Genomic DNA, 12,743 nt, shown 5'->3' with positions numbered 1-12,743 from the left:
CCAGCTGAACCTCTAGCGTACATTATAACAACTCTGACGCAGTTATCTGCAGTCATCTTCGGCAAGTTTTGGAAAACTTCCAAATTAAAAGAAATAGCAAAAACCATACTTCTGCTAACTTAGCATCACTTCTGTTAGCAACAGAACAATGTTCAGTGGTTACTTTGAGGCAATCTCCAGAGACCTTGAACCTGTTACTGAAATACCCAATGCTAGGCACTTGACGCTATCGCTTTGCTTTTTTTTTTTTTTCAGAATAAGATCAGAAGCATATGCAATGAATCACCAAACAGACCAAATGAAGCCATGTTGCTTCATACTATTGCAAAAACTGTTCAACTTTCTTTATGCAAAGCCTATGAATTGGTTGGAACTATCACTCAAAATGAGGTGGAAAATGCCCTTGGCTAAAGCATTCTTTGCAGCTTCTAACCAAATACAGAACACAAAACAGTTCAGTCACGAATTTTGCTAGAACAGTTGCATACCCTGAACCATCTGCAGTAAAATGTCGTGGATAACTCCACAAAGCCAGACCATGCCAAGGAGCAACACCAATGTTTACTGCAAATGCCACAACAAATAAAGAAATCATGCACAACAAAGCATCTGGTGCACTGAACCTGAACAAAATTTATTTGCTCGTCACATCAAAGAAGCCTAACAAAATAAAAAGCAGTTAGCTTCTTCAGGGTACTGAGATATAGTTCTTTGCTCCTCTCTCGAAAAAAAAAAAAAACCTCGGACACTAAAATTAAAAAAAAAAAAGTTCTTTCACTGGCCACCACGGAGACGCAGGACAAGGTGGAGGGTGGACTCCTTTTGGATGTTGTAATCGGACAGGGTTCGGCCATCTTCCAACTGCTTTCCAGCAAAGATGAGACGCTGCTGGTCCGGGGGAATGCCTTCCTTGTCCTGGATCTTAGCCTTTACGTTCTCGATGGTGTCGCTGGGCTCGACCTCCAGGGTGATGGTCTTCCCCGTCAGGGTCTTCACGAAGATTTGCATTCCACCGCGGAGCCGCAGAACCAGGTGGAGGGTGGATTCTTTCTGGATGTTGTAGTCCGACAGGGTACGACCGTCCTCAAGCTGCTTGCCGGCAAAGATGAGACGCTGTTGGTCCGGAGGAATCCCTTCCTTGTCCTGGATCTTGGCTTTCACGTTTTCGATGGTGTCACTGGGCTCGACCTCGAGAGTAATGGTCTTGCCGGTCAGAGTTTTTACAAAAATTTGCATGCCACCACGAAGTCGCAGCACAAGATGAAGGGTGGACTCTTTCTGGATGTTGTAGTCTGACAGCGTGCGGCCGTCCTCGAGTTGTTTGCCGGCGAAGATGAGACGCTGCTGGTCAGGTGGAATGCCCTCCTTGTCTTGGATCTTTGCCTTGACGTTTTCGATGGTATCACTGGGCTCAACTTCGAGGGTGATGGTCTTGCCGGTCAGAGTCTTTACAAAGATTTGCATGCCACCACGCAGTCGCAGCACCAGATGGAGGGTAGACTCTTTCTGGATGTTGTAGTCCGACAGGGTACGACCATCTTCGAGCTGCTTGCCAGCAAAGATCAGACGCTGCTGATCGGGAGGAATACCTTCCTTGTCCTGAATTTTCGCCTTCACGTTCTCGATCGTGTCACTGGGCTCCACCTCCAGTGTGATCGTCTTGCCGGTCAGAGTCTTAACGAAGATCTGCATGCCACCGCGGAGCCGGAGAACCAAGTGTAGGGTGGACTCCTTCTGGATGTTGTAGTCCGACAGGGTGCGGCCATCTTCGAGTTGCTTGCCGGCGAAGATCAAACGCTGCTGATCCGGGGGGATCCCTTCCTTGTCCTGGATTTTGGCTTTGACATTTTCAATTGTGTCACTGGGCTCGACTTCCAGCGTGATGGTTTTGCCGGTGAGGGTTTTGACGAAGATCTGCATGCCACCGCGCAGACGCAGGACCAGGTGAAGGGTGGACTCTTTCTGGATATTGTAATCCGACAGGGTTCGGCCATCTTCGAGCTGCTTGCCGGCAAAGATCAGACGCTGCTGATCGGGAGGAATGCCTTCCTTGTCCTGAATTTTGGCTTTCACGTTCTCGATTGTGTCGCTGGGCTCCACCTCCAGTGTGATTGTCTTGCCGGTGAGGGTTTTGACGAAGATCTGCATGCCACCGCGCAGACGCAGGACCAGGTGAAGGGTGGACTCTTTCTGGATGTTGTAGTCAGAGAGGGTACGGCCGTCCTCGAGTTGCTTGCCGGCGAAGATCAGACGCTGCTGATCCGGGGGGATTCCCTCCTTGTCCTGGATTTTCGCCTTCACGTTTTCGATCGTGTCGCTCGGCTCAACCTCGAGCGTGATCGTCTTGCCAGTGAGGGTCTTGACGAAAATCTGCATGCCTCCGCGCAGCCGCAGGACCAGGTGGAGGGTGGACTCCTTCTGAATGTTGTAGTCGGACAAGGTGCGTCCGTCTTCAAGCTGCTTGCCGGCGAAGATCAGACGTTGCTGGTCGGGCGGGATCCCCTCCTTGTCTTGAATCTTAGCCTTCACGTTTTCAATCGTGTCGCTCGGCTCCACCTCGAGCGTGATGGTTTTCCCGGTCAGGGTTTTGACGAAGATCTGCATGACTGTTCAGCTCTGCCGGGAGAGAATAAAAACACGTCATGAGTAATCGGGCGAGGCGGGCGAGGCAGGCGACGAACAAAGGGCGGAAACGCTGTTCCGCAAAGATGGCGGTTAGTCCTAGCGATGAACCGCGTACCTCGTCTGCTAAATTTCTCGGGATTGAAACCGGACTGCAAGAGAACCAGAGTTCCGAGCGCGAAGGTACGCAGAAGCTAGCCGCTAAACAGCTTACACAATTAACGATAGCTCTGTTCGGACTGAAGGAAAGGGGCCACCTCGACGGTTGGAAAATGGCGATTACGTGGCGAAACGTTACGATGACGCAGTGCGGCTAGCTTTTGAAAACGGCCATCTAAACAGAAGAAACGGATTGGTAATAGCTACAAACCAAGTGAGAACAAAGCAGACTAACGAAGGAATTTTTACGAGCTAGTCGAACAGGGCTGTGCGAATAAGCCTACCGCCACCAAACCTGGCTGTTCTTGTGCGCACCCGACGGGAACTGACCGTGCAAAATTTTGGAACGCTCGCGCTGCCAGCACGTAGTTCACGAGCTCGTACAACGAGCCACCAACACACCAAACGCCAAAAAGCTCGAACTTACCTTTTAGCAGTCCAGAAAATATACCACTCGTGTCACACTACCAGCGTAAAAGCGGTAAGTCTAGATTTTTCCTTTGTCACACCGCCTATATAGCCACCGCAAATCGACCGCGGCACGCGATTGGTTGAGAGCAACCCGGCAACAATACCCGTCCAATCGGAACTCGAGAGCCTGACGCAAGTTTCGAGAACTCTCTGGAAATTTGAGTGACGTCATTATTGCTTGCGCCCTCTCTAGGGGGTCAGTCACACTAGAATTGAGTATCAGGAGAAAAAATGCGAATGTTTTTCCAATTTTGATTCCGAATTATCTTTAGTTTTGATGTTTCTCTTGCACGGAGTACGCTTGACGTTAATTTCAATAACCAACTCGTTTGTTCGCTGCATTTAATTCTGCGGTTTGCTTGTTTTTGACGGTTTTTCTTCTAATTTTTTTTCATGATGACATAAAGGCACGAGATGTCTGGGAGGACGTCGACGTCATCAAGGGACGTCAGCCGTTTTTCACGCGGGGCCTGGCGCCGTCGTGCGTTCTTGGGGTTGGAGATCCGTTCAGGAGTTGCGATCGCGAAAGGGCTTAAAATACCGCAAATGTCGGAAACTCAACCTCAACAACGGTGCTCACCACCCCACCCGGCCCAGCCGTGAAACAAAACATAAAAAACTCGATATGTGGCAACGCTCTTGGCGGGGCATGTTCAGCTTTGTTTCCCGATTCGGAAGGCCATATATTTTAGCTCGGCCGTTGGCCTTACCTCTGTGCTTGTGGCGGAATTAGAAGAATCAGATATTTTCGCCATTCGGCAGACATCAAGACACTTTGTGCGTTTCTTTCTAGTCTGTCTTTCTGACATTCTACTACCTGCCATGGTAATGAATTCAGGAATTTCAGATCAGTGTTAATTCTGATATGATATTATTATACTATTTTTTTAGGGTAGCAGTTTGTATATTTGTGCGCTAAAAACAAACAAACAGTTTCTACGTAGTCGGTTGGCCGGATGCCACAACTTCCTGACCTCCCCAGTTTCTCGCAACTTTATATATATATATATATATATAAAAGTGTCAACACTCAGTTGGGATCCCGAGATCGCTGTCGAAACACGCAAACGCTCGTGTCACTGTTTCTTAGTATTTCACTGATGAAACATCGCCTCGAGCGAGCGTTCAGGGAACGACAATGAAAACATGTGATGGTGAGTGTGCGCGTGCGCAGTGTCTTGTCATTTGCGATCAGGACCTAGCAAAAACACACACGTGAGTCATGCATTGCTCGTACTCGACTACTCGGTGTAACGTTCGTACAAATCGATAATCTCTAAAATGCCGGAGATGTTACATGACAAATATCAGTGCCAGTGCGCGTGACGCACCACGCATGTAAAAAAGAAAAAAAGAAAAACCTTTAGATTTTCAACTTTTTTATCAGGGAATCTTCAGTTAGAGTCGGTACTTGTAGCCAGAGTTTGTAGTAAACACAGTACTTACTAATTCGTAATTTACAAAACAACAAATAAAAAAATAGCGTTGGACGTTTCTGGTTTGAGAGTGCGTCTCTCCTACCCTCGACACCTGACGAACTGTTTCGTCTGCTACGCATGTTCCTGTCGAAGCAAGTTCGAATGGAATGCTTCGGTGTGGCAATTAACGTTCTCTCGATGCATACTAATCCAAAAGTCGCTCTCCTAACGCGCGAGACCACCGTCAACCGCATGCGTCAGCACTCCAACGAGGTGAGATACTTTTTAACTTCGAGTAGCGGCACTCTTGCCGAGGCCTATTTCACGTAGTACCATGACCATGGCTGCAGTGGATCGAGATCACCTACTCAAATCTGAACAAAACAACGGCCTCATGTATAATCGTGTATTCGGGTATCTTCTTTGGTGGTTTTCGTGAGTGTGTTCTTTGATGCGGCTGCTTCGGCGTGGGTTCGGAGACGACAGAGCCCTTTGATTTCCTCCTTTGAATGGCCGGCCTACTTTCCAACTTTGGGGGGCGTATTACGGTGAACCCGTGGCGATTGGGAAATCCATGAACTTGGCAGCGGTGTAGCGGATTGCGTAAGCGGCAACCTCACAGGACTTCCGTGGAACGGAAAGCCTTGAAAGGTTCCTCGAAACGGCGTTTGGCTGGCATTCTCACACACACCGCTTTGGACATTTAGTTGCAATCCTGATTTTTAGAAGAGTAAAAGCAAGCACGCGCATATATTATAAGAGTAATACACTACGCACGACAAAAATAACTGAGTAGCGATGTTCTGTGGCGTTAAACAACATATGCCCTCCAATTTCTTCAGATTCTCTTCTTGATCATAGCAGATACAGGTTTTCCTAATAGATGCAAAGTTGCAGAAACTTTCGGACCTCTCCGACAGTATGGCATACTTCTTCATTTCTGGCTAACGAGAAGGGTCGGAAGCCTTTCATCCAATTGCCAGTAAGACAGTCAAAGGCTGGTCTTACTGCGTTACAGACAACGTAAAATCAATATAAGTTGGCCATTTCGGACGACTCCATAGCGCTGTCTACAACTGAGCATTATGGAGGTCTGCAGTTTTCTGCCAGGCAGGTATTATGGCATGACATTTGAATTCTTTGTTGTCCCTAAAAAAAAATACCAACCTTTCTTTATGGCACTCTTGCTTCAATTAAGCCAAAAGGTTCAAGTTTAATAACTGTTCATAAACATGACAGAGTCCTGCTTGCTTATGCATAAAGGGTCCTGTCTTCTTGTTACTGCGTTAATCGCAGTTGGCGGGAGCACATGGCATAGGGTACCGTCCGAGTACATTCTCGGCTTCCCGTGTTTCCGCTAACTGCGATTGAGGAAGTGTGTGCTGATAAACCCTGTTTTTATTCTGTTCTTGAATGAGAATGCAAAGCAAAAGAAAGCTGCAGTATACATGCAAAGGGATCTTTATATCCACAGCTTTATTTTTGTTGCCCGAAACGCTGCTCACAATGGACCGTCCATGAGGCCGATTTTGTTTCTTTGAGAACTATGGCCTGGTCTTGTCGCGTCTCCACTTGTTACCGGTGTCTGGACGTTTTTCAAGCATATTTGGTTTGGGCATGTATATCCCCCGGCCCGAGATTGGGAAATTCGAACGCCGTGTCTGTCCTGTGGTGTTCGATATAACCCCTAACAAATGCCGATTTCTTGCCGACGCCAAAGAAAGGGCCCCAAGAGATACCACGGGAAATGTGGGAAAAAATAAATGATAAGAATCACTCCCAAACTTTAAAAACAAAAGTCAAAAACACCAAATCCTAGTTATGCACAGTGTCGGCGGTAATGCGTTACAAGTAACGCCGTTACCGCTAACACATTACTTCTCTCAGTAACATAGTCCCATGCTCGTTACATTCTTAAAACGGTAACAGACAACATACTTACGTTACTTATTTTGAGTAATCGGTACCATAGTTGCATTACTTGTCGCTTCTTTCCAAAACTTATAAAGAAAATTCATCTTAAATTTTTTTGTTTCTAGGCTTCCCTTGTGGGCATTCGGGTGCCACCATAAAAAGATAACATAATTATGTTAGGTTTCTGTGTGGACATAACGCTGCTTGAAATATGGCGCTTATGCTTACCCGTAACGTCAAAGGCTTTAAATAATAAATAGAAAAGTAATGCAAAAGTAACATGCATTACTTTACAGTAATGCACTCCATCTATTTGCAAGTAATGAGTAACATATTTCGTTACTTTTTTTACGGTAACAGCTACAATACTACTTATGCGTTACGAACCCAGCCTGTTAGGCAGCAATTCTCCACTTTCCCACGGCTGAGGCACTACGATTCCCCCATTGGAATTGGACTTGCTCACTGCTTCCTATCTCGACGAATGGTATCAGAGGAGTTCCTGGACCCTATGATAAGCAGATACACTTCAAGAACAAATGTCAGATCATCATCGCTTTCAGCCTTGTGGTAATCAATGGCCGTTGTCTTCGGAGGAGATAACGAAATTCGCACAAACGACCTCAAGTATCGGATGATACCGGCGCCGACAACGTCCTTACCGCGTGCTTTTTCACGTGGCATTACCTCAGTCGGCGGGATCAGTGTAACCCCGACTCAGTAGAGCGTTTCCAGTTACGTGGAATGAGAGAAAAATAGCCAGAGGCCAGTGTTGCTCAACCAGGGGTGAGTTATTGCACCATCATTTCGCATTGTTTCTTTTCAGAACTGAATTGACTGGGTGATGATTCGGAACTACTGCGATATTAGCTCACAGATTAAGCTTCTTCGCGCCTTGAGCTATAGGCCATTTGGGAAAAGGACTACTGGCTGCTGCCATTTTCGGCTTTTGTGCACGTGGAATGCGTTTCGCTTGCGCTATCGAAGCCACGAACATACACGTGCCGGACTGTAGATTTAGAAACAATGGCATGTAGTCAATAGGGGAGAGGTTAAAAGGAGCGCGCTCTTGTTGCCTCCCGCCGGGCTTTGGCTACGCGTGCGCCAAAGTATCACAGTCTTTATATGAATTACTTGATGGTTTGGGAAGTTTGGCTGTTTCTGTCGGAGTTAGTGTTGTCGCCACAAATAACGCAAAACACGTGATAAAAAAAAAAATTAAGAAATGTTTATAATTTTTTTTTTTAAGCAGATGTTGCACTCTTTACAAGGTGTAACAATTATTTCGAAATATCATCCCTATAGGTTTCAAGTGTAGGTGGTGTTTCCAGTCATCTGGTTCGAAGGATCTGTGGGGTTTTATGAAAGAGGAGACGCATGTCCAACAACTTCTCTGTGGTAGCTTCTTTGAATGCACGTCCATTCGTTAGGTTCTTCGAGGATCTGACTGGTTGATTCTTAACGATGGCCAGAGCCGTAGGTGTAGAGAGTTTGGCCATTTGTTGGGAAGTATAGGAGACAAATGAGGAGGCGCCATTGGCCGAAAGCGGGCTGGACGTGTTCCAGGGTGTCTTCACAAATTCGAATCTGGCCGACCAGAAGCCGGAAATAATACCCTGACGGTAGTCGCGAGAAACAAACTTAACAAGTGCTTTGCAGTAACTCTCGGTGACTGAAAATATGGTGCACGTGATGTTTCAATCATGGTGGAAGTGTGCGACTACCAGAACAATCGACATAATCCGTACGCCAAGTGCCGAGGGCCGGGAATCTGCTATCGAGCGGTCGCACTCTGTCCGAGCAAAACAGAGTTGAGCGGTGCATTAGTTTCTTACATCTTTCTGCATGATCATGATTGAAACATCACGTGCACCCTATTTTCAACCATAAAGGGTTACTGCATTTCACTCTTACATGCTTAACATATACCTATGATTAAAACTGTTTGTAACTACCATCGCTAGGGAATTCTTTTTGGCTTCCAATTGGCCAAGAGAGCATGTCAAGCCCTCTTTCTGCGATGCACGCCCTGGCTCTGCCCGTGCCTCCCATTGACCAAACTCTCTCTATACACGACTCTGACAATGGCAGTATGCCTCTAGTGCTTCAAATTGTCCCTGGGAAAACCGTTTTTGTTGCGTGACGGAAAGATTCCAGAGCAGATAGTCCAAGGACCGCAGTATTATCAAAGACAGAAAGCTCACACAGTAGATAGAGCATCTACTGCTTTCTTTGCCTGCCACCGACGGTAGGTGTACCGGTGTTGTCTGACCTGTACCGAGATTTTGCTAGCTGCACTTGAATGTGCAAAAAATAAAAATAACCGGTATGGCAGAGAGAAGCGTACCTTCCCTCGTGGAGGGGGCTTTTTCTTGATGACCCCTACGGTTTGCCGCGGTGTGGGAAGTTTAGTGATCAAAGAGAAGGAGCGTTGGAAAAGAGAAAACTCCGTAGTCGTGCTTTTGTAGGCAGTGTAGCTGCACCGGATTTCTTGGAAATTCCTTCACAATCCCAAATGGGAACTAGTAATCAACTTGTTCAGTTAGTACACTTGAGCGGTCTAAAGCCCAATTCCTACATTTGTATCGGTTGCATTCACTATGACTGAAACGATGGCCATGACAGAATCACTAAGACAACTGAGTGCCATCCATTAAGTGGCAACCGTTCCCAAGTAGTAGTTGCAAAAAACTTTCAAGAGTCCAAAAGATCCGTGCCCCTATACCTGTATGGCGTGTACATGTGGTGAGGCCATGAGGATCAGCCCATTTGGCCAAGCCTTGCAAAGTCCGAATTCTAATCGTACGTACCTGAAACTGGGCACGCCAACGCCGTTTTATAAAAAAAAGTTTTATGTCTATAATTTTTAGAGCTCAATTCGGGGGTGGTGAAATAATAGTGCAAAAACGGCAGTCGTCGTGCATTTTCAATGCCTTATAGTGGTTGTTCGTCGCCTGCACACTGGTTTGCAAGCTTATTTCGTTAAAATTATCACTTATTGTGATTACACTGCTCGTCACCAGCCTCTACAAGGTGTTCTCGGCATATTTGCGTTCAGCAAGCCATCCGAGAGCGAGCTTGTAAACCAGTGAGCAGACGACAGACAGGCTGGTAAAGGGCATAGAAAATGCAGGCCGCGCCATTTTTGCTTTTTAATATTGCACCAACTTCGAGTAAATATTAGCTCTGAAACCTCTTGCGAAATGACTTTTGCGTGCCCGGTTTCAGGTATGTTTCTGTTCGGCATTAGAATTTTGCAATGCGTGTCAAATGTGCTGGTCCTTAATGACTCGCCCTGTAGCTGTACATGACGTCATTGGCTGATGGTCGTTTCTGCTTGTTCTTGCCGAGAGCGAATTCAGCGGTACGGAACATATGCTGCGGAAGGTATGCGCTCGGCAGCAAGACCACCACAATGGCAGCAGATGTGACGCCAATGCCAGCAACGCACTCTTCTCCGTGTGCGATCGGTCAGACACAGGTGACACAAACGACCCGTCCATGGGGCATACGAAGCACGGTTCTCCCAGTGACGCGTTTGTTGCTGTGACTCGGTAGCTGGGAGCACAACCGACGGAAATATATGAACCAGCCTTCGTTTTCGCAGACCCAGAACGCAGCAACTTGTCGGTACTTCACGAAGAGGAAACAGGTTTCTGTTTTTCGATTTTTCGTCTTGATTTGAACTAATCTTCCATATCTTGAGTGCCACGTTGTTATGAGCCAATTGTGCCAGGCGACCTCGGACACCGGATAGGAATAAGATTGTACCGGCTAATGTGCCCCATTGTATTTTTGTCAGTAATACAAAGTGCGAGTCCAGATAAAATAGACAATATGTTATCAGTGGTTGCACAAGCGCTGTCTTGTCGAGTAACTTTTCATCAGCAAAGTTTTCATGCAGAATGCGAAAGCTTTTGTGAATAATACTTTATAACCGAATAAACCCTGAAACTATGAAACCTCAAGGTCAGCGAAGCAAACGTCGTAGTGCATGTTTTAGCCATTGAACTGGCTGGAATATGCCCACACTTCTCCCAGTTGTGATGGTTGCATAGCAATGCCTTAAAAATATGTTACATAAAAAAAAAAATCTTGAAATTGTTATTTTTTTTATAAAAAGCAATGTTTATTCTGATGACGGTTTCTCAGTCTACGGCCGTTGTTTAGTAATGAAGGAAAATAATGTAAGAGGGACCACCAGTACTGACTTCTCGTTCTATGGCTGCAAGCCACTCACGGCATTCCAGATGTGATGTTGTCTTAATTAAAGGGGCGGTGTAACGCAACGCCATTGGCCAAGACACTCCTTTGTTGCGGTGTAATTTCAAAGACAAAAGCGAGCGTTTTCATTCAATCTCTCCTTTGCAAAACTTGACGGCGTAGCTGGGCGGTCGCAGTAGTGCTCAGCGACAATATTTGGCCGTGGCTCATAGATTGGACCCAAGCATAGCATGGGCACTCGATTCGGGCTCATAATAATCAATCGCTCGAGGAGCATTCAAGTAGTGGCCCGTGTCTAATCGCTGCAGTGGCGATAATAGCCGAGCCATAACAATGTCTGGAACTCAGCGCGTGTCCTGTGCCTGGCCAACCCCAGCACCTGGCTGCGATCAACATTGGCGGCATAAAATCGGCTCTAGACCACGTGGCCACTTGTTCTGGCTGCGAGTTGAGGGAATAAATGCTGCTAGTTTTTTTTCTTTAAAATTTTCTGAGACTTTGATTGCGTGTGGTGAAAAACGAATGGGTGTTTCACAGGTCATTATTGTCAGAGATCCATTCTAAGCGGTATTTGTGCAAAGTACAAAAATCATTGCATAACCCCTTTAGCTAATAAGCAGCCGAGACTTGCAAGTAGCGTTTTGCACTATGCCACAGTGCTCCGAAATTGCTTTTGTATTGCTTCATTTGGGAGCTGTCCAAGAAGGCTACTATAAGAAGGCAACTAGCTACCTAGCACTATTCATTTGCACTGAGCAGAAGTCAACACAGGGCTTGCATTATTATGTTTACGATCGTGATTTGCTCACCAACATTCTTATCGGCTAATGCTACAGTCTTAAGGCCCGCTCACACACTTGCAACCGAGTACGACCAAGAGAGCGAGACCTGTTGAAACCTCTTAAATTTTCTTAAGACGAGAGAACACACTGGGATGCTCGTGCCATCTATGCAGTGACCCTGGAACTGCATTTCACAAGAGCGAAGGTTTTGTGGGATTTCCGAGGTCAAATGTGCGTAGTACCAATGAGAAAGGCTCGTTTATAACGTTGACAGAAGTTTTTCGAGCCAAGAACGGATAATGCGCAAGAGAAATAGGAAATATGCCGAGCCGCCAAGTTTACACTGCTACCCAATAGATGGCGCCAGTGTGTCCTCTCGTTGTAAGGGCCTTTATTGGCCGAGCTAGAGTCACTAAATGAGCTGCGCTTAGAGTATCGGCACTCCGTTCCCCAACATTGTTGTAGGCGCCGCGATTTTGGCTCGTATGCAGAGCAGACCAAACTGCCGATCGTCATGATTCAAAAGTGTGACTTCCTCAGCATTAGATTCGGTGTTAGGAAGCTCATGTAATATTGTCTTGCTCTGTTGCGAACTGTTTAAATATTTGTGGAGGGCGGAAATGCGTTTCCTGTGATTTCAGATAAAGCTTCAGATAACTGGCAACCATGATTTTAAGACACAATATGGCCAAGTGTCGTTACTCTGAAGCGTAGCTTATTTAGTGGCACTAGGCCGAGCAGTGACAAATGCCCGAGGCTTGCCAAGCCCCGTGTTTTTTTAACTATCAGTGCAGTGACATTCTGGTGCAAGACGTGACCAAGGTGATTAAAAGGTGCGAAGAAACGGGAAGGAAAAAGGCACACGTACAACACGGACAGGCTCCTGTCCGTGTCGTACGTGTTTTTTTCCGTCCCGTTTGTTCGTGCCTTTTAACCTTTCAATCGATATGAACCAACTAGCCCCAACCAAAGTTTTATTGACCAAGGTGGTTCATTGAAAACCACAGTGTACAGAAGGATTGCAAGCAAGGTTAACCAGCGTTCTTCCTCGGTCAGCTTAAATTAATGTGAAGAGAGGGGTAAACCTCCTTCTCTCTTTAGCGTTCCTTTTGCTTCCTCCTCCCTGGCTTGTCTACCGTCGATCTTCGTTCTT

At 46.4% G+C, this 12,743-nt stretch overlaps 2 protein-coding genes across 3 annotated transcripts in view; one reads left to right on the top strand and one right to left on the bottom strand.

Annotated features, from left to right (window-relative positions):
* Positions 1–608: 608 nt before the first annotated feature.
* On the bottom strand, positions 609–3,368 carry LOC8036289 (polyubiquitin-C). Its single transcript, XM_002402148.4, has 2 exons — positions 3,209–3,368; positions 609–2,616 (listed from the first exon to the last, which is right to left on the bottom strand). Exon 2 carries the CDS (start codon positions 2,602–2,604, stop codon positions 775–777), a length of 1,830 nt encoding a protein of 609 aa, XP_002402192.1. The 5' UTR covers positions 2,605–2,616; positions 3,209–3,368; the 3' UTR covers positions 609–774.
* Positions 3,369–4,762: 1,394 nt separating this feature from the next.
* Positions 4,763–12,743, top strand: part of LOC8036290 (major facilitator superfamily domain-containing protein 12) — a 41,630-nt gene continuing 33,649 nt past the window's right edge. The window contains exon 1 of one of the 2 annotated variants that reach the window (XM_029973209.4): positions 4,763–4,943. The gene's annotated coding sequence lies outside the window, so the exon portion shown is untranslated. Of the gene's footprint in view, positions 4,944–7,076; positions 7,371–12,743 lie in introns of those variants that run through there. The other variant, XM_029973210.4, reaches the window with a different exon arrangement.

This window comes from Ixodes scapularis, unplaced genomic scaffold (genome assembly GCF_016920785.2).
Source record: "Ixodes scapularis isolate PalLabHiFi unplaced genomic scaffold, ASM1692078v2 PGA_scaffold11__112_contigs__length_91849675, whole genome shotgun sequence".
NCBI lineage: Eukaryota > Metazoa > Arthropoda > Arachnida > Ixodida > Ixodidae > Ixodes > Ixodes scapularis.
Note: the sequence above shows the minus strand (reverse complement) of the source record. Positions and strands in the feature narration are given on the sequence as shown.